This window comes from Rhipicephalus microplus, chromosome 4 (assembly GCF_043290135.1).
Source record: "Rhipicephalus microplus isolate Deutch F79 chromosome 4, USDA_Rmic, whole genome shotgun sequence".
Classification (NCBI taxonomy): domain Eukaryota; kingdom Metazoa; phylum Arthropoda; class Arachnida; order Ixodida; family Ixodidae; genus Rhipicephalus; species Rhipicephalus microplus.
The window spans coordinates 182,075,417-182,102,540 of NC_134703.1; the positions used below are offsets into that span (position 1 = coordinate 182,075,417).

The window sequence follows — 27,124 nt, forward strand, 5'->3', positions numbered from 1 at the left end:
TTCACGCCAGTGTGATGAGAACACAACCTACTCCTAAAACCTGCAACTATTCATTTGACCATCTCGTTCCAGCGAAACCCCTCGTGCTTCGACGATGCCTTACTGTAGGTCGGTTTGCATTTTTGTCGAGAAGGCAACCTTGCGCTTTTCAAGCGAAAATAACGAGCTTCGTCTTTCGCGAACACTGAAACCCAGAGACGGAGCGCTTTGTCCGTTCCGCGTTCGCACTGTCAACTACGGCAGCACTGCAAAGCTTCTGATGGAGGAGGAATGCATTTCGTGGAGGCTGTCTTGCCGGCCGCTGAAGGTGGGGGAGGGTGCCCATTTCTCGCAAGTGGCGGCGTCAAAGTACCATGACTGGACTGCCGCAGGTAAGTGTGCTGCCACGGTGAGGCCCCAACATGGCCGTCGAAGATAGAGTCATACAGGCGACGAGAGAAAGGAGCGGCACCCCTCCTCACCCTGCGGCAAAGACAGGAGGCCTCCTCCCCGCAAGATCCAAGCAAGAGCACGCCGCCTGCTGAGGAGCAGGAAAAGCATCGGTGAGGAGGCGGGTCCGGAGAGGAGGCAGAACCGCCCGGCGAGAGCGAAGCGAGTGCATACTCTCGTTCCCGTGGCCGTGTCATCGCGGACCGAAACGCCTTAGCGTCTTCATTTGCTGCCCGTCGTTCGGTGCACGTGCGCATTGAGCTCTGTCCGTGTGCGCGGAATCGTCGCGAAACTGTTCTTACGCCGCACAGCCAACCAACTGCATTTCGATAGCTTCAGGATACTCGCCCGACAAGGATTACGGCTCGATGGACGACGCCGGAGGCTGCTGTCCGCCGGGGCCGCTGTTATGAGAGCGGGCCCGGCTTCGTCGTCTTCACCGGCCGCGCATCCCTCCGACGAGCGCGCGCCGGCGTTCAGCGACGGTGCTCGTAGCAGCAGCGGTGTGCCGTGTTCGTTGTTCCTGACGGCGGTGTAAGTGCGCGCGAGGATGCATCAGCAGCTGGCGACCCATGTCTGACGTGCCGCGCCTGGCGGCCGCGGGCCTGCCGCTGCAGTTCCCCAGCGCCTTCGCGGCCGTGCACGCCGCCATCCCCGTAGACCAGCGCACGCACGAAGGGCGCTATGTCTGGGAGCCGCGACTACACCCGTTCCCACATGCCCCGGCAGCTGGGTGAGTACTGTCGCTCTTAGCTTGGCATATTTCGAGCTGCCGATGGGCGAGTGCAGAACTGACCAACGCGCACTGTAGGTTTAAAGTTTGTGCGGTATTAGCCACCATGTTACGAGTGCCGAGTTATTTCCAATGACACTGCGAAAACCTATCCATCCCTCGCGTCTCCACGCTTCTTGTAGCCGCAGCAGAATGCCGTCGTCAGCAATGCGATTAAGAAACAAATTCATATGCCGTGCCGTTTTGATGCAGCAGGTGACATGCCAGTGCGTCGATTACAGTCCGTCCTTCTCGAAGGCGTGAGCCTTTTATGAACGTGATTTGGTGTAGCCTAAGCGTGTGACGCATTTTGCTCATCTAAAAGCAAAGGAGTACATCCTGGGGAATGCATTAACTCAAGACCAATACTCTCATGACGATCACTTTTAGAGAAAGAGCATTGTTTCTGTTTGCAGGGTTCTCTCTCTGGCTTCGCTCAGCCCGAACAGCAGGGATTCGTTACATATAGTGTTGCGTCCAACTTTATCGTTTACGGCCCAAAAGAGAGAGAGAGAGAATTGTATAGAACTGTCATGCGTAGGGGGCTTCAAGAACGTGAACACTGCTTAATTTGCCGACAATACCAAAAAGCAAGACGTTCACGGCGAGCTGCCTTACAGTTACACGTTAATCTATCGTCATTGCCCCGCCGCGGTGGTCTAGTGGCTAAGGTACTCGGCTGCTGACCCACAGGTTGCGGGATCTAATCTCGTCTGCGTTTCCGAGGGAGGGGGAAATGTTATAGGTCCGTGTGCTCAGATTTGGGCGCACGTTAAACAAGTCGAAATATCTGGAGCCATCCACTACGGCGTATCTCATAATCATATGGTGGTTTTGGGACGTTAAACCCCACATATCAATCAATCTATCGTCATTGCGTAGACACAAGCACTGAAAGTTAGATTGTAGCAAGTTTTACGCACGTAGCCTATCGCCCATTAAACAAGGTGGAACCATAGAATTCCATGGCTCCAATCTGGACGTTGAGAACATGAATGCCTGCAGTAACACGGTGAGGGATGTCGCTAAATCTACGAGCACCAAGCCAATTTGTTGAGCACGAGCGCATCAATGTACGAAGCTTCAACTGTGGCTGTGCAAAGCCGACACGATTTGGGACGCCGGCGTGTCGTGTCGAATACATTTCTCATACGCAAGTGTTCATTGACATGTGGGGTTTTATGTCCCCAAACCACCATACTAGTATGAGAGACGCCGTAGTTGAGGGCTCCAAAAACTTTGATGACCTGTGGTTCTATAACGTGCAGCGAAATCTGAGTACACGGACCTACAGTATTTTCACCTCCATCGACAATGCAGCCGGGATTCGATCCCGCGACCTGCGGGTCACCAGTCGAGTACATTAGGCACTAGACCACCGTGGAGGGGCTCATGTGCAAGTGTTGTCACGCCACTATTTGCTAAGTTCTGGTTTCTACATTGATGGCGCTGATATTTGTCAGTTGTGGTGCAAAAACAAAAGAATTGGTAGATAGGAATGACACTTTTTTTTTTGTATTTGAGGAATGCATATCGGCAACTTCTGCGGGTTCTGGCATCGCGTCATTGCTAACAGCATGTCCACCACAAGTAGCCGAAACGTCGTTTTTGAAGTAGCCGAAACGTCGTTTTTGAACTTCAACGGTTTGGCGTCATTTTTCCACATTTCTTTATGGTAAGTTTCCGCCATTCAGGGTTAACTCCTTAGAAGCTTCCATTTCAATGACCATGAACGTGAAACTGCAAACACCGTGCAGCCACCTATCGGACATGCGCACTTCATTATATAACAGCTTCTTATCACTGAGCTGGAACCCGTAGATACCGATCGAAGTACGGATGGAAGAGGCAACACAGACGCTAACATATCTCATAATAAGCGGTGCAAGCCTAAACGAACGCGTTAGTCGTCAGTAAGTACGCACGCCACTACTTCGTGCTGATTTTTAGGGAGATGACAATTGGAAATGCCTACTTACTGTCAACGCATGCTTCCAACAGACGTATCTTGAATTGAGCGCTTTTTTGCCTCGCCACCTATCGAGTTGTTTCTTTAATGCCTTGGCCTCAGTATCTCAGGTGGGTCCCGCAGATCACGTGGGTACAGTTGTCGCTTCAGCACGTGTACTGCGACTTGATTACCGTGTTTCGTCCCACCGTACCTACGATTCTTCGATTGTCTGAACGTATCGTAGCTCCGAATTCGCGCAAACGAATTGCACCGGCCCCACGTATGAGACTTCGGATGACTGTTGGAGGGCCTGCAGTAGCTTTTTTTTTATCGTAGTGACATTGAGCGTTTAGTGATAACAGCAACATCGACTCCAAACTCGAAAAAGTCGCGCAGTGTCTTTTGATTCGGAAGGTATCTTCATCCAGAAAATGGCTGCGCCACTGCCTAAATCCTGGACTTTCCCGGCACTCGAGAAGGATAACTTGAGTAGTCAGCGTTGCCACGATACTGTACCACTATTGCAGTTGTGCGGAAATCTTGTGATACAGTGAATATATTGATTGATTGATTAGTGGGGTTTAACGTCCCAAAACCACCATATGATTATGAGAGACGCAGTAGTGGAGGGCTTCGGAAATTTCGACCACCTGGGGTTCCTTGACGTGCACCCAAATCTGAGTACACGGGCCTAGATACAGTAAATATAGTTTTGTTTGGACGCACGGAACTGTTCCTAAGATAAAATGACACCGCTAAGCGCGCAAAATCGATTCGGGTCCATGGTGGTTGTTCACGCGATGTTTGGTATTGGTTTCCTGCTAAGTTTGCGCTTTGCACTCCTGTGCGTTTTTATTCGCAACGCGCTATCCCGACGACTATTCCGTTCCTTATCACTAGGAATAAGTCTCTGGGATTAGCAATCCGCTTTCCTCCGATCGTATTTGGCTCTAAACACCGATTCTAGCCACTCCCCGATGCCGTTAATTAGCAAGACTTAACGTCATGCTATATCTTCACGAAGGACAGGAAAAGCAAATTAATAATGGCTGGGGTTTTCCGAGCCAAAACCGCGATATGATTATGAGGAACGCCGTAGTGGAAAGCTCCCAATGTTTAGACCACCTCCTGTTCTTTTTAACATGTACTGGCATCGCACTGTACATGATTCTCTAGGATTTCGCCTCCACCGAAATGCGAGTACCGCGGGCAAGCGCCGTAACCGCTGTATACCCCCGAGGCGCACAAGAAGACAGGAAAGGGCCATTGCCACCATTCTTCTCGTGATGAAAGATAGACACGGCTATGGATGGATCGCCATGGCTGAATACGCTTTGCTGTGTAGGCTCAAATATGTGTAGGTTCTAGGCGCCGTGGTGGTACGAGCAGCTGATCCGAAGGTTGCTGGTTCGAGCTCCGCCGCGAAGGTCACGTCTCGGTAGAGGTTAGACAGCCGCGTACTAATATTTAGGTTGCCCGCCTAATAGAAGCAAGTCGTTGCCGTTCCTGGAGACCTCCATAACGGCGTGCCTCATAATGAGTTGATTTGCTAATGAGCTGGTTGCTCATTAGCAAATGATGAGAATTTTGGTGCTTTTGTGACGTTTACTACTGTTTCTAGCTTGAGATACAACAGGTTGCGCTTAGTGGTTAAATGTCGGGTAATTACGAGGCTAACCTAAGAACGACGAGTACATTTATTTAAGTGCACTGCTAGTAAATTCGGTTATGCCGACCATACGTATGAGCGATTCCGCAGCTGTGACTTCATTGTGGACTGAATAGGGAGTTTTAGTGCTGGGTGCCCAAGCGGCTTGCGTACGCAGGACGTTGGGGCGGCGGTATTGCGCATGCGCGAAGCCCCAAACAGATGCGTCGCAAGATCGCTGGGGCGATGGGGCCATGTGTCCGCGCGGCCATAAACAACGCTGCCACCACTGGCCTCTTAGCGGAGATAAGCTGCCCCGGCGCACATGCTGGCGCATCATTTTACCTTCACGGCGAGCAAAGCCGAAGCTGGCCAGAGCCAGCACTTTGACAATTAAGTTTTAAGCGCAAATATTACATTGGCTAGCCACTATACAAATAGCATGACACAAAGGCGCGCAATCTCGGACAGCATGGATCGGCCGCCTTGTAAGGTCCACATTCGCAAGAACTCACGGTATCCGCACTGCGGATACTCTAGCCGTCGAGTTAAAATAAGCCAAAGTGCGAGCACTTTGGCTTATTTGGAAAAGTGCGAGCACTTTGGCTTATTGGCTCGCACTTTGGCAAAGTGCGAGCGATTACGCGGTTTCAGCCAGATTACCAAAGCTAGAATGGCCCGGAACATAGAAACTAAATATATGCCAGCCCCGACCAGCTGAATATGTGGCGCCATCTAGCGCGGCTATATTGAAACAGACAACCACAACATTGTTATTGCAGAAACATTGTGCATTGTACATCTGATGCAAAGACTGCGCAGCGGCAATATTACAAATGAGGAACGTTTTTATTTGTTTTCATCTCAAAAACATTACGCGTAAGCGAACAAGTTCATGACTGCGGTTGCACGAAGTGTCACAAGATGTCGACACTGTCGTTATAGTAACCTTGTGTTTTTCACTTTTTTTTGCGTATACCAGGATACTGTACGCGATAAAAAAAGTGTCCTGATCACTATGTATGTTTAATTTTACATTTCAAATTATAAAAATACATAAATATTATTTACACGACAAGACGCTATGGCGCTGCGAGCGCGTGTGAACTTCGTGCGGCTTGCGTTTGCGTGCGTGCCACCGTGGCGCCAACTAAAAGGCATTCCGGTTGGGTAGGGGTTGGGCACGCAACGCCGCGCGCTCCCAAGCCCGCATCGCCCCAAGAGAATGCGTACCCAGCACTAAAAATCCCTATGTTTTACTGCTACATAAGGTCAAAAATAACGAAACAATGCGTTGTAATTTTGCAACTTTAGCGTGGCTCAGTCAGTATAGCGCGATCTGAAAACGAATTACCAATGCTTGAAGTCATACGCAGAATAACGTTATCAGGCTGTGCATTTCCATTTAAGCTTATGCATTTCTATTAGCCTTAGCCGTCAAAAAGAGAGAGAGAGAGATGAAATAAAAATTGGCCCCGTATCTGCATGTTACACTGCAAACGTCGTCGAAAGACGATAGTCTTGCGTCTGTAGAGAGTGAACAAAACGTTTATTTGATGTTCTGCGCAAGAAAGTCAGCGAATGGTATTCCGGAGGTGCTGCGTTAGAGTGCCTCGAGCGTGCTGCGCAGGCGAACGAGCGTATCAAGTCACGTCACACGTGAGACATAAGCGCTCTGTGGCAGTTATCCTGGAAAACGGGGCGCGCATCGTGCGCGCCCGTCTCTGAGGTGATAAGGTGCAGAATGCAAGGCGACGGGTAGGTGCCACCACCATGTCGTCTTAGCAAAGCGTTGGAACACTTGCCGTTTCGTGCAAGTGTTGCATGTCCAGTGCAGCGTTATAAAGGCTATGATCCTTAAATTTACTTATGTATGCCTTTTCTAGTAAAAAATACACATACATAATATTGGCGTGTTTTTATGGTGCCTCAAATATGCGAAATAACTGCTTTTTAATTGACAATCGCACAAGTGTGAACGCTGAACCTTGAGTAATATTGGTGGGCCCTGTGGATGGGGTTGGCCGTTTGTAGTTTCGTTTTGTCACTTCAGAGGCGTTTAGAGTAGAGTACCGTTAAGGGTGGACAAACAGACAAATGTACAAACAGACAGACCAAAAAGTTTTGCTTCGAAGGTCCCCAAAGAAAGACTATCGTCTTTAAAAGCAAGATTGGTGCACTTGAGAGTCAGTTAGTTCACTGTACACATTGTTTCCAGATGTGATGATGATGATGATTTGCTGCTGTTCTTTTTTTAACGGGCGGGTGTACTTACAATATGTAAAGACACCCTAGCACACAGATGTAAAAAATAAAAAGAGGAAAGAAAAACAAAACCAACAGACGTGCCCAGCAAGAAGGAAGAAAACCGAACAAACAGACCGGGGTGGGGAAATAAGAAGCACGAGGGCGCGCTACACAACCGCGCTTTGACATGTTCGACGCACACGCCGCGCCACCTGCTGACGCCACCGAAAGGCGATGCTGCTGGCATCTCTCGCCGACGTGTTAATCGCAAACACGGAGCGCTTTTTCTTCAGTGGCTGACGCTGTACCGCTCGTGCGACACACTTCGTTCAAAAGCCGTAGTCATCGCGAAAATGTTTCGGTTGGTTTCCTACCATTCTTTCGAAACAGCGCTTATGAAAAGCACGAATACTCGCGCCGTATTTCCGCACCTTTTCTGGCGTTTCTTTTCTTCCCCGCCTGTGTGTCCCCGCCTGTGTGTCCTAGAACATTACGTGATTATCAATAATTGATTGATCGATACGTGGGGTTTAACGTCACAAACCCACCATATGATTACGAGAGACGCCGTAGTGGAGGGCTCCGGAAATTTCGACCACCTGGGGTTCTTTAACGTGCACCCAAATCTGAGCACACGGGTCTACAGCATTTTCGCCTGGATCTAAAATGCAGCAACCGCAGCCGGGATTCGATCCCGTGACCTGCGGGTCAGCAGCCGAGTAGCTTAGCCACTAAACCACTGTGGCGGGTTCATTACGTGATTCTCAACTGAATGTGCACGCTAACGTGAAATAACTAACACGAATGACATGGCACCCTTCAACGCGTTCTCTGTTTCATTCTACCAAACCTATTGTCCTACTGTTACGTTTAAAATGGCGCCGCCTTATAAAACTAGGTAGATCTTCAAACTAGGCATTTTGATGTGCCTGCTGTTCTGTAAGGTTCGTCCTGATAGAATCGCGCTATAACTTTAAGACCGTTGTCGTAAGACTTCAGCGCGATTTGTCCATTCAGTTCTACTGACGACGTCGCCTGAATCTAATCACGTCCCAATGCGCCATCACAGTGAACGTTTTTGTAACCTACGTTTCATCGCTTGCCCGGCACTGAGCGTATATAGGCACATGAAATAATTATTAATAATGCCTTGACTTATGACTATAGTGGGAACGGGGCACGCATCTCTTGCGCGCAGTGAGAAATAGATTTGTAGCAACTTATGCTACTACGCACGCGGCCCCGTTTTAATCTCGCATGTGGGCACAAGTTCCGCGTCGCGTTCCACGCAAAATGTGTAGTTCTTACGAATGTAGACCCGAATCTGGCCGATAGCAGCGACAATTCAAAATTGTAGTTTCTTTCTGCGAACTTCGAGGTTGCGTTTGCAGATAACCGGGTTATCGAAGGATTAGAAGTGAGTGGCTGGATGGATGCGTGGCGCCATCTAGCGGCGCACAGAGAAACCAAGCAGACTGATAGCTATTAGCGTGGTAATCAGTCTATCAAGCGCGTAGAGTTTCCTACAGCATTTACCAGAGGCAACTCTGGCTCTGAGATCGTTCAGCCACCATGGCAATGATGGGTCGCACAGGGATTTGCCCAATCTGCGTGCATGCGGCTTTATTTATGTTGTGTTTTGACATTTGTTACGGATGAAAGAATGGACGTGAGCTTCGCGAAACGACTTGAATTGGCGAGCCTGAAAGGTTTAAGTTGGGGAAGTGGAACTGCTGATAATTTGCTTAACTTTGTCTTTCGGCAAAGCGGCTCCGGGCTACCCGTAGCCAAATGGAAAATTAAAACGAAGCTCGGACCAGCTCATGTAATGCCCACCATTTCCATGGATGCTGGCTGAAGCGATATGCGTTGCATCTCCCATAAACACTAGCACGAGACTGCACTCCAGTGTATTATGAAGAAACGAGGGTGAAACGTACAGTACTAAAATAGCGCTTTTAGGTTGTCGGCAGTGCTGTGTTGCCTTTTCGAAAGTTTTTTTCTAGACAAGAGCACTGAACAAACAGGCAAACCAAGTCTATGACGCGACACCGTTTGACAAATTATCCCAAATGTCGATACCGTGATCCTGTATTACGCAAAAAGCCCCTTCGTGCAGCGGAATCGCTGTGAGGCTGACGGTCTCTAATTCTGCATCGGTAAACCATTGAGCTGATACTGCGTACACATCACATCTAACGATCACTGCACCTCCGCAATTCACTTTGTGACTTTTTGCTGCGCTATAACTCTAGCCTGTTCGGAAGTACTCTGGAAGACAACTTTCGACCCTAATTTATTTAGCAGTTCATGCACGATAGATGGAACTTCAATATGTCGCGGGTGCTTTCAGTTACTCTTACATCAGAAGTTAGGCTTGGTAGACATGTTCTTGTTTTTTCTTTTTTCAAGGGTTTCTTTTTTTATCTGGTTTTCGGTTTGCGCTCAGTGGCGGTAACAGCACAAGTAGCTGTTAATTTTTTATCGCAAACCATTTTGGCCTCTTGTGAGGAGGATGTCCTTCGTATGTACGCTCGCTCCTGAAATATCCGGAATTACGCTTATATAGCAGTACAATCAAATACCACTACGACGAACGTCAGTTACACAAACTGTAAGTCGTACAAACTTCTTTCAAATTCGGGGCCGCACTGCCACTGGGCCCCGTACTAATGCGCTTCTGTTTAACGAAATAAATACGGAGTGCATTTTTACGATAATTTTGTGACCCCACCTGATACGTTTAACATTATATTTATAAATTGTGAGAACGACTGGGTACAAAGAGCACCTTGCATTTTTAGGAGCATGTCACCTGTTGCTCTCGCGTCGAGAGATTGAAGCGAGCGTCCTACGCCAGGAACAAGAAAAGGGTGAGGAAGAATTAACCCTTGCAGAGGAAGCACCGATTTCGGCCAAGGAAGCCCTAAAGAGTGAAGCCCTTTGCTGCAGACAAGGTTTATAAGACTTTGAACAGACTGTGTTCATGACCACTGCAACGTGCTGCATACTGTATACACAAGTATACAGCTAACTATTACTACATTCTTCAGAGCACGCTTAGTTAGCAGGGTCTCATATTCAATCGTGCGGTTGCAAAACATCTATTTTTAACGAACTTCTAATTAACTTTTTGCTAAGGTTGGTTGTATAGTAGTTTCGCTGTTAAATTGATAATTATAATACTAGTTTTACGTGCCTAACCATGACATGATTACGAGTCGTGTTGTAATGGTGAATATCGGATTATTTTGACTGCCACGGGTTCTTAAATGGGCAGCTAACATCCAAGTACACGGGCCTCCGGCATTTTACCTCCTACCGACACACCTGGCAACAGCGATATGCTGGCGTGATTAAGCACAGTCATGGGAAGTATTTGGCAAGTGTGGCGCTTGTTGCAACGATTTGCGTCGCGAACTTATGCCGCAATCAGCCGAGCTAATTGCTTACTACTCGGCTAGCTTCTACAGTAGCTAAGGAGGGAATGTGTTGAAATTCGGAATGGGTGCCCCCGATGACTCGAGTGCTCGGTGGCCGCGCGAAGGAAGAGCCGTAGTCTGGCGAAGAGACGTTTATTGCAGAACACGGGCATCTACCCGAGTCCAAGCCCGAACCTCCGCTCTCTTTTCACATTCAAACGCAGTCTTTTCAGCTCTCGGTCCAACAAAGGGTCTCCACAAACGCCCATAACACGTTGGGCCTCGCATCACCACCACCAATCGCATGAACACTTTCATGACGTACACGGCATTGGAAACAAGCACGTCACGATATATAAACACGCGAGGTGATAGGTTCTGAGCGTGTCACACCATTTCCATGTCAGCCCGTGCATCGGCTGACGTCCGCCGCTAGCCGTCCTCAGGCTCGAAGTCCGTCAGCTCTCTCACTAAACATATTGTCACGGGGGTCGTGTAACAATATCTTCGTAGAAGCCGCCACAAACGCGGGGAGCGCCCTATCAGGCCCTATGCGCGGAAAATGTGCGCCTGCTACAGCGAGGCACCCCGCCATCCCATGAAAACTCGTTGATGACGGATCGCGCGGGGGGTTGGGGGGGACGATCTCGCTCGCATGTCTCGGTCGGCCAGTGGTCGCGTCCGTGTGGCATTATTCCCAAACGGCACACGTGACTACCAAAAATGAACTTAAAATCAGACGACCGCGCTTGGCCTGGTTCTTGCAAGACGTGCTTCCGGGTAAGCTTTCACCTTTTTATCCCTAACTGGGGGCGACTTTGACGGCCCTGCTCGTGACTTGTAAGAGCGACGGAGTCTCCTTTGTTCCCGTGCGTTGGTCTACCCCGTTTCCCTTCGCACAACCGATCGGCGTCGTTCGTTGGCAGTAGGGAAACCGCTCCGCGCTGTGCAGCTCCCGTATAGTTTGCGCCATACAAGAACACGCCGCTTCGTACCTCTTACACTAACTAGCCGGATTCATTTCTTCCGCCGCGTTCTGCACGATATACACACTCGCACGTATACTAGTGTCCTTCGCTGTGCAATGAGTAAAAGTAACGAGTCAGTCGTTCAGCTTGTCGCGAAGGTGGCGCCGCTTGTACACACTGAGCTGTATTACTGGCACAATGAGTTGTACATGGTCGTGTAACATTATGACTTGAATTTATGCCAAGTGTTGTGCTGCAGCTGACAACGATCGCTAGTGCGAACGCTCGTTTTCAGCGCTTTGTACCTGTTCTCCAGAGATAGAAAGAGAGATAACCAAAGAAAGGCAGAGACGTTAACCAGACGCGCGTCCGCTTTTCTACGCTACAACGAGGGATAGGAGGGCCAAGAGAAATGGAACTGTATTTTAAAAAAAAGGTATAAGCTTGAGGTTGATGGCATGGTCCTTCATCATAAGCAACAGCGCGAACACATGCGACTATAAAGAAAGTTTTGTCGGTCTGTCTAGTCCCCTGTGCGCGCGCTGTTTCTGATGAGGGAGTGATAGAAGAAGAATGGAGATAGACAGCTTTGGAGGAGCACATAGTCCACAGGGAGTCGCTCAAATATATTTAGTAATCACTCTAACAATTTTGATGATACCACTGCTTCGTTTACACTGTCAAGCCAAAAATTGATGTGCTTTTGTGGCTTTCGTTTCGTCTCCTTTCGGCCAAACTTGTTTCACGGATGTAGCGGTATCACTGGCGCATGCTTGGCATTCAGTGCCGGAGGGTCACACACCTGACTTCTTAAACGGGCCCTGCAACACTTTTTCAGTATGGTCACAAAATGCTGCCAATCGGTAGTAGAGGCTCCAGAGAACACGCGAGCCAAATGTTATAGCGCAGCACGCAGCCTGGAATTCGCAATAAATTATCAGTCAGCTGAAAATTGCTTTTTCTTCTCTCGACAAATCACGCAATAAGCCCCAAAATCACTCGTAGTAAGCCCATTTATGAGCCATTGGTTGATTTGAACATGGCGCGCTTGGTTGTCACAGAGATCGCCGCGAAAGGCCGTCACTTGTCCACGCGTGCGCGCGCGATCTCACTAAAAAAAGCCGCGTATTTGAAAAACGAAAGAAAAAGTGCTCAGGTTCACGAGGTGCGCATGGCATTTTTTGTTTGCCCCTCCCACCCCTCCCTGCTTAGCTTCCAGCGTTCCGTCGAGAGGAGAGAGAGTTTGATTGCAGCGTGTGACAAATCTCTAAAACTCAGCTCGTACTGGACGGATTCTTAAAACTTTTGCGGCGTTGAATTTGTAAGGCAATACGCTTTTCCAGCGAAATAATTCACATGGTTACTAAAAAAAAAAAAATGTTTCACGGCCCCTTTAACATTCACGCTGGTAGCGACACCTCGTGGCGTTTTGTCCAGCTATAACACGTTTGATATTCTTAGCAGTCATGTTATTGTGTTCGTCTCAGGAAAATAAAGTCCCGATTCTTTCACCGAGTACATTACGTGCTTTGAACCCGCAGTGAAGTCAAAGCGCATAAGACGTTACACTATCGGCTTTTTGTGCCTGGTTCATTCATCTAAGCATGGTGCATAAGCAAGCATTCATCTAAGCATGCATCACCATGGTGCGTCAATGAACCCGGTCTTGTGCCTTCTGTCGCCACGTTATACCTGCGAACGTTTTAATCTGATCGGCCCATCAAACTTTATGTCTGCCCTTCTTGCGTTTGCCTTCTCTGGGAATCCAGTCAGTTACCCTTGATGACCAGCAGTTGTCCTGCCTACGTGCAACGTGCCTGGTCCATGTCCATTTCTTCTTGTTGATTTCAACTATAATGATATACTTTACCTCGATTTGTTCCTTGACCCACTCTGCTCTGTTCTTGTCGCTTGAGTTTACACCTATCATTTTCCTTTCCGTTTAAGTATACTAGTTAGTAATTTTACACGTATTATTTTCCGTTTAATAATACCAGTACGTAATCTAGACGTGCTTTTGTTCGCGTTTACTTCGAATACACAAAAACCGCAAACAATGTCTGGCACGCCTGCACTTCTGATATGCCGTGCTAACAGCGCGTGGCTCCGATGCAAGCGAAGGGTTGATGAAATAGCGTCACTCCAATGCAGATGCCTGGAAGTTACCCGGGGCTGTTTCGCAATATATCTGTCTGAGAGCCCCAAACCGAGCCCTCTTTGCCTCGGAATACGCTGGACTGTGCGCGCTTGTTTGCTCGTTAATCCCGCAGTCCTGGCGGCTCCCGTGGCCAAATCATATTATGATTGGCGTCCTCAGTGCAGCCGACAGCTACAGGCCTGTATTTCATACATAGCGGGGGCAGGAACTCCTATCTACTATTGCATATCCTTGCGCAAGTTTGATGGGGCGTAACTGCAACTGAAATAATAAACACGTTTTTATTGGTTGTGAAGGCTGCTATGTAGGCGAATAAGCGGGGAAAGTAGAAAAAAACAAACATGAAAAATGTTTTTTAATCGTCGTCAGAAGTTTCTCCTGCTTGCTGTTTTCTCGAAGTTTGCGCGATTGTATCTTTTTATTCAAAAGTATTATTGAAATATAAGCTGTGGTACTTTTATACATAAGCATGTTGAGAAAGTAATGCCGAATTTTCACCGATCTGTCGTTAGCCATTTTTTAAATAATCGCCTGCAAAGTAGGCAAAAAAAAAAGAACGTTCTCTGGCTTGATTTAGAGATTTTTAGTAAGAATATCTGCACTACCCGAAGAATCGGAAAATAAACGAATGTAAGCACAAATACATATATATTTAGTTAAACTAAGTTAAAGTACATAGCTTTATTATACTTCGTGTAACTTATCGCCAAAGTTGGAAAAATCCTGCTCTGATTCTGTGGATATGCTGTGATTTTTTAATGATTCTGCGCTTGACGCTTTTCGTTGTTGATTCGTGGCCTCTGAGCCCTTGTTTACAAAAAACGCTTTACGTTAAAACTTTTCTTAAGAGAACATTTGAGCTAGTCTCTATGTGGCACGTACTATTGGCCAGGCTGGCTGGCCAATGCGAAAATGCACTTTTTAAATACAATTTACGAAAACCTCGATTTTGTTTTTCAGTATTGATATTGCATGTTCATCACGCCTTCATTCATTGATCGTCTTGTCTTTCACACAGTCCTTTCGCTGAGAAGCACAACTGCACTCGAAGTACGCTTCAGTTGCCACTGCGTCTGCACTTAGCTGCGTCAGCAGACCACTTCAGCTCTCTGGGACAACAGATCGCACTCGGGGCACCCCATCATCACCACACCACCATAATCACTGATTGACTCACGTTGGTTGGTCTCTCCCCCCCCCCCCCCCATCCAAGGGTTCGCTTGCCTCACGGCAGTGATTCGGCCGACTGGCTTCCGCCATCTTTAAGGTCCATCTAAACACAGCTATGGGCCTCTGCTATCACTTCTGCACAAAAGACATCGACGATTCCATCTTGTCGATCGTCTCTGTCGTCGACTAGTCAGGCGTAATAACTTAATCGAAAGCCAAGCGCTCGGTTGAATGCCGACTGGCCTTTTATAAGCGGTGCACGGCCGAAAGACTAGACAGGTAATTCGATTTGTATCGACGTTTGCACAACGGATCACCATTAGCTACGTGACCGCGCAAAGAAGGCGAGGCAGCGCAGGCCCTGATAAGTGATACCTGGGCGGTGTTGCCGTGAGAGCGCGCGTCTACGCTTTCGCCTCGTGTAGTTACGTGCAGCGACGTTCGTACCCTAATGTTGCGTGCACTTATTCCCGCGCGGGAAATCTTAATAGCGGCGTGCCTTCAAACAACGCGAGTTCGCTTCTCATGACGCCAACGCATTGCGTGACGCCAGGTAACTGTCGTTGTAGGTTTGAGCTTTCTCAAAAAGCAACAAAAACGAACGGAGAACGATTAAAGCATACCAGCTGGAAACGCGCAGTATAGGCAGTGGATCACGGTTTATTGGCAGGCGATTCCATCGACCCGCTTTTTGCTGGGCTATTCGAGCACTTCGGTGCACGCAACTGCGGGAACAGTCTTCAACGGGCTGCCATCCCCCTCGTGTTCCTCACGCTTTTTACGGTTTCTTCGAGTACGACTCTCCCACGGCCACGAACCAATGGCATCGCTCGCACTCAACGGCGTAGCCAATGGTGGTCGCCACAGCTCCCTTTCCCGTCTTATCAACTCGTATGGCGCTAGGCGTATCTTCGGTTCGGCCCTCTTTTGAGGTGTCAACCACCGCGACATCGACGCAGGTTCTCGACTGTACGTGACGATAGCGGCCTGTGCTCTCCAGCTCTTTCTTCTTCCAGCAAGACGACCTTATCGTCCAAGCTCCGCCTGATCGACTCTGCATCCCGAATCGCTGTTCTTTTTTTTTGTCTTATCTCAGTCTTCTCTCGCTTCTCCTGTCACCAGTGGAGCTTGCCCTTGCTCCAAAAATCACCCGCTCTGTAGCGTGCATAATTATCACTACGGTGCGTGTGTGTCCTTTGGGGCGGCTCTTTTTCCTTTCGCCTCTTAGCTATGATCGTATCCGCAGATTGAAGGCTGCAGACGTCTATTTATTTGAGCTTGTAATTGGCAGCTGCTCTGATTTACTCTGACAGGCTTTGCCACTCCAGCCGAGAAATAATGCGGTCGAAAGTTGCGTGCTTCGCCATCTCTTCTGCTTCTTTGCGGCTTTGCTACTCTCGCTGACTACCTCGTGAATAATCTCGGTCCTGTTCGCCTATTGTGTTGTTACATGTAAATATGTTATCCTGGCAAATATACGAGTCAAATATTCACGTAATCAGGTTTCTGGAGGAGGAGATAAAGCGTTCGAACTTAGATTAAAGGGCATTGTGTAAGTATCAAAACTAGCAGCCATAATTTCGGTTTTGAGCTGAGCTGCTGTGACATATGGAAGCCCTTGTAGTGCGTGGACATTGCTTCCCCTGATATGTCTGCGTATCTTGAGTGAACTGCAAAGACATTGCGATGACAACAGAACTGTGCATATATTTTCTATAAGGTTCGGGTGAGCATATAAAATTTTCCAGTAAATCTGATGAAATTCGATGAACTGCCGTGAACCGACTCATATTTGATTGACATAGCCGGTACGATCATAGCGGACACGTTGGGACGCAAAACCCAATGTGGTATAGTATTGTGTGACGTGTTGTATACAACACATATCCCACCAGATCAACATTTGGCGAAGGCCTGTAGCCGGTCACATTCTTTAGACATAGCATGGTGCGACAACAAAATACTTAGAGTGAAGACCCCAGGACGAGCTACATGACACGGTTTGCTTTCTCTGCATGCATTGTCCTGTCGCGCTGGCTTGATTTACACAGCCTATAGACAAGGTCCTTGTCCTGGTGGAGCGTAGTCTTTGCCGGCCTTCGTAACAGGGCAACCTTGTGAACAAAGTGGGTACCTCATCGGCGCTGAATTCAATTCAAAAACTTCCGACCTGTTCTAGATACCGCTTTACTCTATCCTTCTACAGAAGTGCTTTTTTCTTAAATGCCTTGTGGGGCGTTTCTCCTGTCTGATTCGAGTCGTCTCTCGCCCGTTTCAAGGGTCCCACTTGCCGCGCGCTGAGACGGGGCCACTCTGTTAATATTTCATCGCCGATATCGTGGCGTGCTTTGACAAAAGGGAGAAGTTCATCGTTCCGACGCAGCAACTGGCGCGTGTCTTCTCTCATCGCGTTTCGTCTCAGCGTTGGACTGCGTACGACTGCCTTCGCTGGCCGAGGAAGGGAGGAGGGTGAAGGAGACGGAGAGATGCTTGGCTCGTCCATTCGGACCGGCGCCTTTGCACCGGGGCCGTGCATCGGCGAAGGATGCCTTCGAGTGGAACAAGTGGAACGCAGCTGGAAAACTGGCTCGGGTCGAAGGGAGCAGACGTGTTTGTGCGCCCTCCGAGACCTGGGCTGACGTCGTAATCGCGTCCGAGCACCATTGATCATACTGCATCACGATCTCCATCTTATCTCGGTGGCCACGAGAGGTTCCTAAGCACTTGCTAACATAGAGCGCGGCTGCCGCGTTTGCGCAACTCCGCGTACACAGGCAGGCCGCTCCTCCGAGGTAAGCCCTCCCTCCCTCCTGTCCGTCCCACCTCCTCAGTCTTTCGTTATCGGCGATGCTTTTTGCGAAATGGCCGCTCGTTAGAGACCCACAGGTCGTCCGTCTTTTCGCGGGGCAAGATTCGATCTGTGAGAAAGAATAAATAATGAAAAAAGAATGACCGTGATCCGAAGGTTCGGAGAAGCGTGCAGGTGCCTGACCATTTTCTCTCGCATATTCAGTTTATCTCTCTACGTGAAATGGCACTCCCTTTCCACGTCTTTCGCGACGAGGTCGCCATCTTTCTCTCGAGTCTCGTGGAAACTGCGACACGTGACAACGCGTACACGCCATCGACGGTGCTTGGCTGAGGGCCGTCTTGAGAACGAATGTACAGGGCGTCGTCGGTGTGATGGCGCTTTGAGTAGTACCGACATCAAATTCTTGAAGGTGATATAACTTCGGGCATAGATTTGTGTGCGGACACCTGCATCATTTACAAAATGCCAACGGCTAATTTATCCTTAAACATATTCCGATCGATCTCTTATATGCAGGTCGCGCAACCGCACGCGAAGTACACGGCCCGACAAAATCGACGCCAAGTTGTTTTCAATCTAAACATGCATCGCGAGTTTGTAGTGGCAGCCGTGCTCCTGGCGAGCGCTCTCTTTTCAGCGGAACAAGGGAGCACCTCCTGTACGGGCCCACACGGGACGAGTATAAAGGCGGCCGTCTCTGTATGGGCAGTGCATGGTTTGTTAGTCTAGCGCATTCGCTCAATGGACCTTCCTTGAACAGACCTCTGAATGCGGTGGCTACGCTGGCGTAGCTTTGTGAGTGAACGTGTTCATCCATGTTTACATGAAGACCACTCTGGGTCCCGTCCCGCCTATTTCGGCGCTCCCGTAAACCGAAGCTTCTGCAAATGAATAGCCGTCGCTTACTCGAGCAAACGACGTTTGCAGTTACGATAAGTGAGAAGTTAGCTACCTGTTGTAAAAAATAATAATAAAAAAGAAATGGACGTTAACTTTCTGTGTCACTCCTGTGCCACAGAAAGTTCTGTGTCACTCCTGTGTCAGAGAAAAGAAGTTCTGTGCCACTCGTGCACTCCTGTGTCACTATTTGGGCTAGCATGGCAGACTTCTACGTGCATGTGCCGACGTGATCTCCGCCGCGCATTTTCACCCAGTTCCGTAGTGTCCTTGGCAGCCCGGTATGTTTTGACGCGAAGGCTTGAGTTACAGTTCGTAACTGACCCACCAGTGCGTACACGACACACCAAGCAAGATCACCTGAAGTTGTGTTGTAAGAAGACATGAATTGTTCAGTATTAACATTTTAGAAGTAGTGTGCCAAAATGAGCATGGTAGTATTGGTTACTACTTTTTTTCTTAAAACCTTTAAAGGTTACTACCTATGGTTAGTAACGGCCAGGGTAGTAACAGGTGCTAAGTGCTGTTAGGGACGTTAAATGTAGTAACTATTACCACCCTAGCCATCACTAACAACACTTACTGGAAGGGTTGTAAGATATGTGACAAACCATTACTATCCGAAAGGTAGCAAGAACTCCTTTTTTTTTCAAAGCATACGATACATTTCCTTCGACTAGAAACGACCACCAACTGCCAGGGGAACGTGCACGAACCCCGTCTTTACCGCTTTTAGGCTACCACTTAGCAGTAATAATGAACGAAATTCACAAGACTGCACATCATACCATTTAGGACCAATAGACATTGTATATAGCTGTATAACGCTTTATCACTCATTTACATGCGTGAGTGGGCAATGTCATCCCCGATGATTTACGGTAATACAGAACGATCCCACTGCTTCGCGTACTCATCATCATTCACTCCTTGGAGGCGCCGTGATTTTTGTATGTGGCGCGAAGTCGTCAGTGCGTCAGACTATACTGCGCTTGAATCAAGGGGACGCGGAGGTTTGATTCCCCTGTCTGCACACCAGTCGGGCTTTCTCAATTTTTTTCTGAGCGACCAGCGTGGCGACTTACTGACGTCAGTTGCGCGACGGAAGTGACGTGCGTCAACTCTTGATGGACCCCTCCGCAAACCCTACAATGTAACAAACACGGTAGGGTTTACGGAGGGGTTAATTAATTGGGGCCTAACGTGCCACACGCACGATATTACGACGGACGTCGCAGCTGGAGGCGCAGGATTCATTTTGTGCGCCTGTCGCTCTTGAACCTGGATCTCAGTAAAAGTGCAGTAACGTTTTTGCGTTCTGCTCCATCGCGGCATGGCCACCGTGGAAGGGGTTCCGCATTCTTGAGCTCGGTAGCGCGACACCATAGCCGTTGTCGCTATGGCGGCTGGTATTTATCCCAGTGGCCTCGATCTTACTTCATGTTGTCATCGTGCAGGAGCGACTGTCACCGTATGATAGGGCGTGTGGACGTATTTTCCTATGTTTGGGAGGCTTGCACGGCACCACCATATGATTGTGCGAAGCGCCCTCTACGACGCAGGCCGATGAACTCTCCCCTGGAGGGACAAGGGCTCTGCCTTGTGCGCGCATTTCGTCTGAGAGCGCGCGGCCTTCGCCCTTTCGTTGGTTTCGTATGGCAGCAGAAGCGCGCACATTCTCAACGATGCTTAAGCGGGCTGACGCCTCGCTTGCAAGCAGCTGGATGTGGCTAGGGTATCTGTATGGCGCGTCTACGTGCTGCGGTCTTTGAAAATAACCGACCAAAACAAAAGCGTGTGTAGGCGAAGAAAAATCAGGAGATGGAACAGCGGGACTCGTGCTGCTCGTGTGTACGATGCCATTGTCAAGCTCTGTCGTGTCGTTGAAAACTCCTCGAGACCCCGTGTGTACATGGATGCCAGTGAGACTTATTTGATGGAAATTGTTGTTTAGCCACACCCATACGTTTTGCTGTGGCCTGCAGAAAACCATCTTGTGCCAGGTTGGCCTCCTTTTCACTTCCGTTAAAGCAACATCAATTTTCTCTCCGCTGAATTGGTCGTTTGTTCGACATGTTCAAAATAAAAAAGCGCCAATTAATTACAATTGCTTCGAAACAGGATTTTCTTATTACCTGTTATGACTAATATTGTTTATAAAAGAGATGGCGTTTGTTCGGCGATTCAGGGAATTATCTGAAAATGTTATTTGAATGTCTCAAATGAATTATCTAAAAAAAATATCTAAATAATTACCTGTAGGTGCATTGGCTCGCCAGGGAGACGGACTTGTGCGGCAGAAGCTCCGCACAACCAATCGGCGGCCAGTCGACTCTACGATTTCGGAGAGCAGTCATCGTCGCAGGTTTATTTAGCCAACAATACACAAAACAACTTCTTACACAAATAATTGGGTATAGGGACACCGTTACGCCATACCGGCTATCGTCCTGCGTGCCTGACCGGCCTAGTATCCTTTTGTGAGGTACGCCGTGGACTTCCAAGTCCTTCGCCCTTACGTTACAGGCTCGAATCGTTGCATGAACTATTTCTTGCAGCATCCGTGGAGGCGCGTACCTAGGTGATGACCGCAGTATCCATCAATCCGCCTTCAGGGACGAAGCACTTTAGTGTCTAGGCTTGTTGGCTTGTCATGCTGTCGTCACGGTCCATGATGAACTTCAGTATGCGCCACAAAAATTGCTCAGGTCCCATCACTCGCCACGGGTTCATACTACGCATAATATGAGTTAAATAATCGTCGTTACTCTCGAGAACATTACTTTTGCCTTAGCATTGGTGTACAAATTCCCGAAGAGATTTGTCAAGGCACTAAAATATCTAAATCTAGAGACACGGAGGTACATCTCGGTGAAGTCATACCTATTGGAAACACCACTTCTAGAAACATATCTGCTGAGCGATGGTGCGTTGGTTAACCGGTGACGAGTAAAGCAGTAAAGAGCAGTTATTGTGTTGTGAGAAAATGCGCGGACTGCTTTCTTGCACCCTCCCCAGGTCTCACTTAAGTGGAGCTGAAACACCCTTCGCTGAATGTTTCACGATGTCACAACGCGCGTGCTCTTGTCATGCGGGAAAAATCGTGACACGCCTCTTGACCTCGCAGTATTTGCTTCTGGCCATGGTTTGGTTTTGGTGGTGCTTGTTGTCCAGGAGCCTACCGAAACCCTATAGACGAACAGTGCAGAGATGGGGGAAACAGGCGGATCGGCGATCGCCTTATTCGGACCAATCAGACAGGCTAAACAACAGAAGCAGGAGCTTACGCGGCCTTTTGAATCTGTCTGGAAACAAAAATTACTCTGATTTCACGGAAGCAGGGCGCTTCAGGAAGTGAAAATGCGGCGTGTGCACACGCTCCTTCAGTGGCTGTCTCGCCGCCACCCTCTCGGGGCTACCCGCTCGTTTGGGCAAGGGCCGTGGGAAAGGGCTCAAGAAGGTGCCGACCGGATGCATCTGCCTTACGTCGGCCCGGGCTCTACGAGGAGTCTGTACAGACAGGCACAAAAAGAAAGGAAGAAGCGCGGCCCTTGTAACGTTGCGTACGCGACAATAACCCAAAATAATCTCTCTGACATTTTCGCAGTCCATGACTGCAGCATCAATCTTTACATCAACATACCTCCGGAACGATTACTTATATAGTTCATGAATTTGCCTAATCTTCTTTCAGTGTAAAGACCGCAACCAATTGTTTCAAATGGAACTGGTTTTGCGCAGAACTTTTCCGTTTTAGCATTAGAATAGACAGTTTAGCTTACCGAGTTTAGCGGGATAGCGGCGTTACCGGAATAGCGGGATCGAAGTGCGCATGCGCAGTAACGTACGTGACCAGCACCGCTCACTGTACGCACGCTATTTTTCAGATTTAACGCCACCGCGTTAGCGTGGTTTACTTAGTGTACGCGCGTAAAATATTGCGGTGGTTTCGGACGCCCGCTTTGAAGTGATTTTGGCGTAGTTATGGAAAGTTCGCAACAAACGACAGTTTAAATGGACCTCGCTTGCCTTGAGTTAGTGAATTTATTGAGATAGCTTCCCATTTCGAACATCTCTAGGCCTAACTAGAAGATCGATGTAAACAAATAGACAACATAAATGTTTTCACGTTTCATGCGTGATTCACATTTATTGAGTTTTAATATTACTACAGAAACTTTTAACTTTGCTTCGCGCGGTGACGCAGAGAAACATTCTTGTTTTCCTTTCATTTTCGATGTTATTTATCTTATTCACCCTCCGCTAGGTGGCGCCACCGTCCCAGCTGGGGCACCTAAACCACGTAAGTGCTGTCCCGCGAAACTATAAGGCGCTTTACATCCGCAATGAATGTTTGCAGCACAGTAAAGCTATTCACGAAACCCCCGCTATCACGCAAACGATAAACTATCACCGTCTATAGTCTGAGCACACTCAAGCTCAAAGCGCACTCTATTGGTTTATACAAGCTTCATATGCGAAAGCGTACGGCGGCAGTTACTGCGAAGTTACGGCGAAGTGGCGGTGAAGTACTGCGAATTGACGTACGATGTCAAGAGAGCCAAAGATGACACTCAGCAAGAACTATGCGTATATACAGTCGCGATTGGTTTAATTTTTTCTTCTTACGCTGACATTCATCATCATTGGTTCAGCGACGTTGCCTCGACGCTGACGCTATCATCGCCGTGGGAAAATTCGCGCTGCGGATTAGGGTAATATTATCTAAGATGACGTGGATTAGCAGAGAATGATACCTTGACAATCGGAACACAACACTTGAAAGAGAATAGAAAACAAGAAAGAATAAAGTAATACGACAGTAGTGAAAGAACAACCGAGTTTGCTGCAAGCGCTAGGCAGTACCAGGGGAACATGACGGCAGTAATACGAGCCGGAAAGGCAAGTGACCTGGAAGATTTCGATTGGTGCGGTTGAACGAAATGATAAAGAGAGCTAACGGTGGTGTGAGTTGCCATAAGAACGACTATGCATCTTCGTCTAGTCGGCGCAGCAACGTCCGTCTACGTTCTCCCACTGGGACAGGAGCTTCTTATCTGCGCATCACTGCACCTAATTGTTGTGATAAAGAACCGCTCCTCCGTTGGTGCCCATCCCCTCTCGGCAGCTGTGCGGACTCCGCGCCGTCGCTTACACGGTACAAAGGCGGTGCTCATCGAACTCAACCAGGTCACGAGATCGCAATGAGGAAAAAGGAAAAAAAAAGTGAGTCATCCCACTAGTCGCAAGGTGGTTACGCGCGCCCTGTCGTACTGAGTAAACAACGGTTGTGAGGACCCTGGGTGAGCCGCCAAATTGCCGTTCTGTGGTCTCGGGGGCATGCACCCCTGCTTTCAATCGCGCTTGGACGACACACATGGGTGCGGAGCTCTGGCTGATGATGATGATACCGCTCTGTGAACAGCAATCACCCGTGTCGTGATGATGTCCGACTGTTCTCCATGTGTCCACATGATGGGTGTGTGCGTTGCAAGCGGGGCAGTGCTGCGCCTTGCCCATTTCTCTCCCTCTCCGTTTTCCACGGAACAGCTCGCGTGTTCCCCCTTGTTGCCCTTCTCGCTAATTTGCCTCCGTTCCCCCTCGGCGACCCAGTGCGCTTCCTTTCCGAACTAGCGGGGCGGGTAAGAAACAAAGCTGCTCGCGCAATTGACGGATGCGGCGAGCATGCCGTGAACTTTGTTTACGGTGCCCACTTACATAACTACGCTACACTGTCAGATGACCTCTCTCACTCTCTCTCTCTCTTTCACTACGGCAGTTGTGTAAGGTTGTCATTACGTCGTGAGCCGGGCCGAAATGACCACGAATAACGCACGGAAACCCCGAGGAAGGCAGGTATGGCGTGCCCTGCTGCTGTGCTCGAGTATAAATAGCTTATATAGCGGCGGCGGTGGTGTGTCGTGTCTGCCTGACCATCTTTTAAACTCTCCTCCGCACTTGCGTGGTCGTCACGCACACGTTCGCAGTGCGTGTTTATAAACGTGGCCTCCTCGTTTCCGGCATCCGCGTCAGTCGTGACGTTGTTGTTGTGAGCGAAAGTTTTTTTTTTTTTCGCGTCATTTGGTCGGCGGGAACGGGAGAGTGCGTTGCTATTGTTTGTTACAAAATGTATTCCACGGTGGTAGTTTGCCGCCTCGCATTTTTGGTGTTAGAGTGAAATGGGACCGTGGGGATATACAAGTTACATGCATTGTTAGAGCTTTACATTCTTGTAACATGGTTCTTGTTTCATGTCATGTCCATGATAATTGATACGCAGCTGTTAGTGCAGGCGTATATAGCGGCATCGCGTGAAAGTGCGCATCTGTTTCAATTGAGAGGCTCCTGAAATAATAGTCACCCTGTTCCGCGAAGGCCCACGCAATCGATTTGAGTCGAGTGTCAGTGTACTTCGAACTGTCGACTGATTCGCCCTCTGCTGGCCTTTTGATCTGGTCGGATGATGGAACGACTGTTTGGTGCCGGGCTCAAATACCGTATCGAGATGGGCTTTTTGTGGAATGCGACTCATTGATTTGCTAAAAACCAGTGCGGGACTTTCTTCACCTTACCTCATGGTATAAACGGGTGATGACAACCTTCCCCTTTCAAAAGACGGTCATCATTCGATTATCCGGCTCGCCGAATCATTATGTTTAAAAGTTTCAATATTATCAATGAAATATAATATTTTTGAAACTGCATGCCGTGTAGCCTCTCTACGCTTGATTCGGCTAATCTGGTCTTTTTTTTTTTTTCACCCGTTTGTCGCTACAGAACCACAGGTCTCTAAAGCCTGCGCCTTTGCTTACTGCGAGAATACGTGGCTTTCATCTGCTACGTTTGACGCTCCGTGTTCAACTCCCCTCCATGGTTGCCCTCCTTTGATGGAGTAGCACGCATTAGGTCTGCGCCGGTTGTCCCAATTGCTTGCTTGCTGTTGATAATGATCATAACAGATTCAAGCACAAACAACCGCTATCTAATGAACTGCGCGAAGAGACCGCGAGATGGCATTAGGTTGGTTTTATATATAGATATGTTTAGACAGGGTACACAATACTTTGTCAGAGTGAGGAGGAAATGAACGACTTTCTCGTAAGTGACGATGACAGCGTCACGTCTATCAGGCGTGACGGAGTGAACGACGTAATCCTCCTTGCTCGAAAAGATGGCGCTCCTGTCAGTGCCCACTAGCGTCGGTCACGCCCGGCGGCGGTCGGGAATCCTCGGGTGCACCTCGCGCCCCCGCGGTGCGTCGGTGCGATGCCGTGGCTCAGCCGACTCCGCGGTGACGGCTGCCGCGGCATCTTTTCCCAATCTCGGGTTAAGATTTATGGCGCGGCGCCCTCGAGGTCCATCGCGCGCCGGGTCGAGCCGGAATATGTTGTGCCGGCTCTGAGCTTTTCTTGCCAATTCTGCGTCGCTTATTATGCTTCCCCGCATTGCGTTTACTATCCTTGCGGTGAGACACGCGAAACAGGAGGAGTGAAGAATGCGGCTGTGTCTGCGTGGCACGTTTTCGAGTGACCCGAGTTGCGGCACCAATGGCCGTTTCTTTGAAACTGTAGTTTCTACTTTCTCTCTAGCTGCACTTTATTCCCTGAGGAACCACGACAACGAACACTCGATCCTGCCACGTCACCTTTTACCGCACGCAGCCTAGCGGTAATGCTTAGCAATCGGTCGCGGCTTCAGCAAGGTCAACCTAAACAGGTTGCGAAAGTCGGAACGAAAAGTGGTTTGAAACCTATTGCGACAAACATCAACAACCATGTGATGATTGAAGTGCACCTAGGTGAGAAGGGAAGAGGGGTGGGACAAATATCGAAAAAAAAATATTTTAACATTTATTTTCAGAAGTTCAATTTTATTTGTAACAAAAATTAGTAGATTACTTTATTAAAGCTGTGATCTTTGGTACGTATGAGGTTGATCGCCCATTTTTGTTTTCGTTTAGTTTGAGAAACAGCGGACACATGCAGGCCGTCTAGACAATAAATATGGGGCAACAGATTTGGGGGCGTATCCAGGCAATATGCTATCGGAACTTGTGTTCAGTTCGGCGCATTACCAGGTCAACGAGCCATCGCTCACTTTTCCGTGGTGGTGTTGTGCGTACCTTCAGAAGTTTACCTATTTTTTATGTGCATTTCATATCTCAACTAGCTCACAGAATGCGTAGATAGCCGCTCCTGTGACTGCCGAGTACTTTCGCTGGCGCACGGCCGGCGTGCCTTCGCCTTAGGTGACTGTGAATGAGGCAGGCTAAGCAAAAAGACGCTCTACTGTGCGGCTGCCAAAGCTATGTTTTGAAAGCTGATGTATCGCTGCAGTGGTTTCCGGCGAATCGGCTATTGAGTTTTCGAACTATTATGCTATTGTGATCGCGAACAGTTGTCTCAGAGTTGCCTCTGCGAATTTTCTTGTGCGTATCGCAAATACCTTATATGGCTAATACAACAACTTTGCTTCCTGAATCTTTTTTTTTTTTTGTTTCTTCTCTCGGATGCAATTAGCGATACAAATTTAAGGCGTAATAAAATCGCTTAATAACGAAGACACGTAGCAGGTCAGCAATTAAGAAAATTTTCAATTTCGCGCCATGTAGGGCAGATGCGCGAGGTCGCTGCCGTTTCCAGCTGTGACG

The 27,124-nt window shown here is 48.6% G+C and overlaps 1 protein-coding gene across 1 annotated transcript in view; it reads left to right on the forward strand.

Annotated features, from left to right (window-relative positions):
• The first annotated feature begins 609 nt into the window (after positions 1–609).
• ci (transcriptional activator cubitus interruptus) overlaps positions 610–27,124 on the forward strand; it is a 96,862-nt gene continuing 70,347 nt past the window's right edge. The window contains exon 1 of the mRNA XM_037423727.2: positions 610–1,162. Coding sequence (XP_037279624.1) covers positions 1,002–1,162 — 161 coding nt within the window. The 5' untranslated portion in view covers positions 610–1,001. The remainder of the gene's footprint in view (positions 1,163–27,124) is intronic.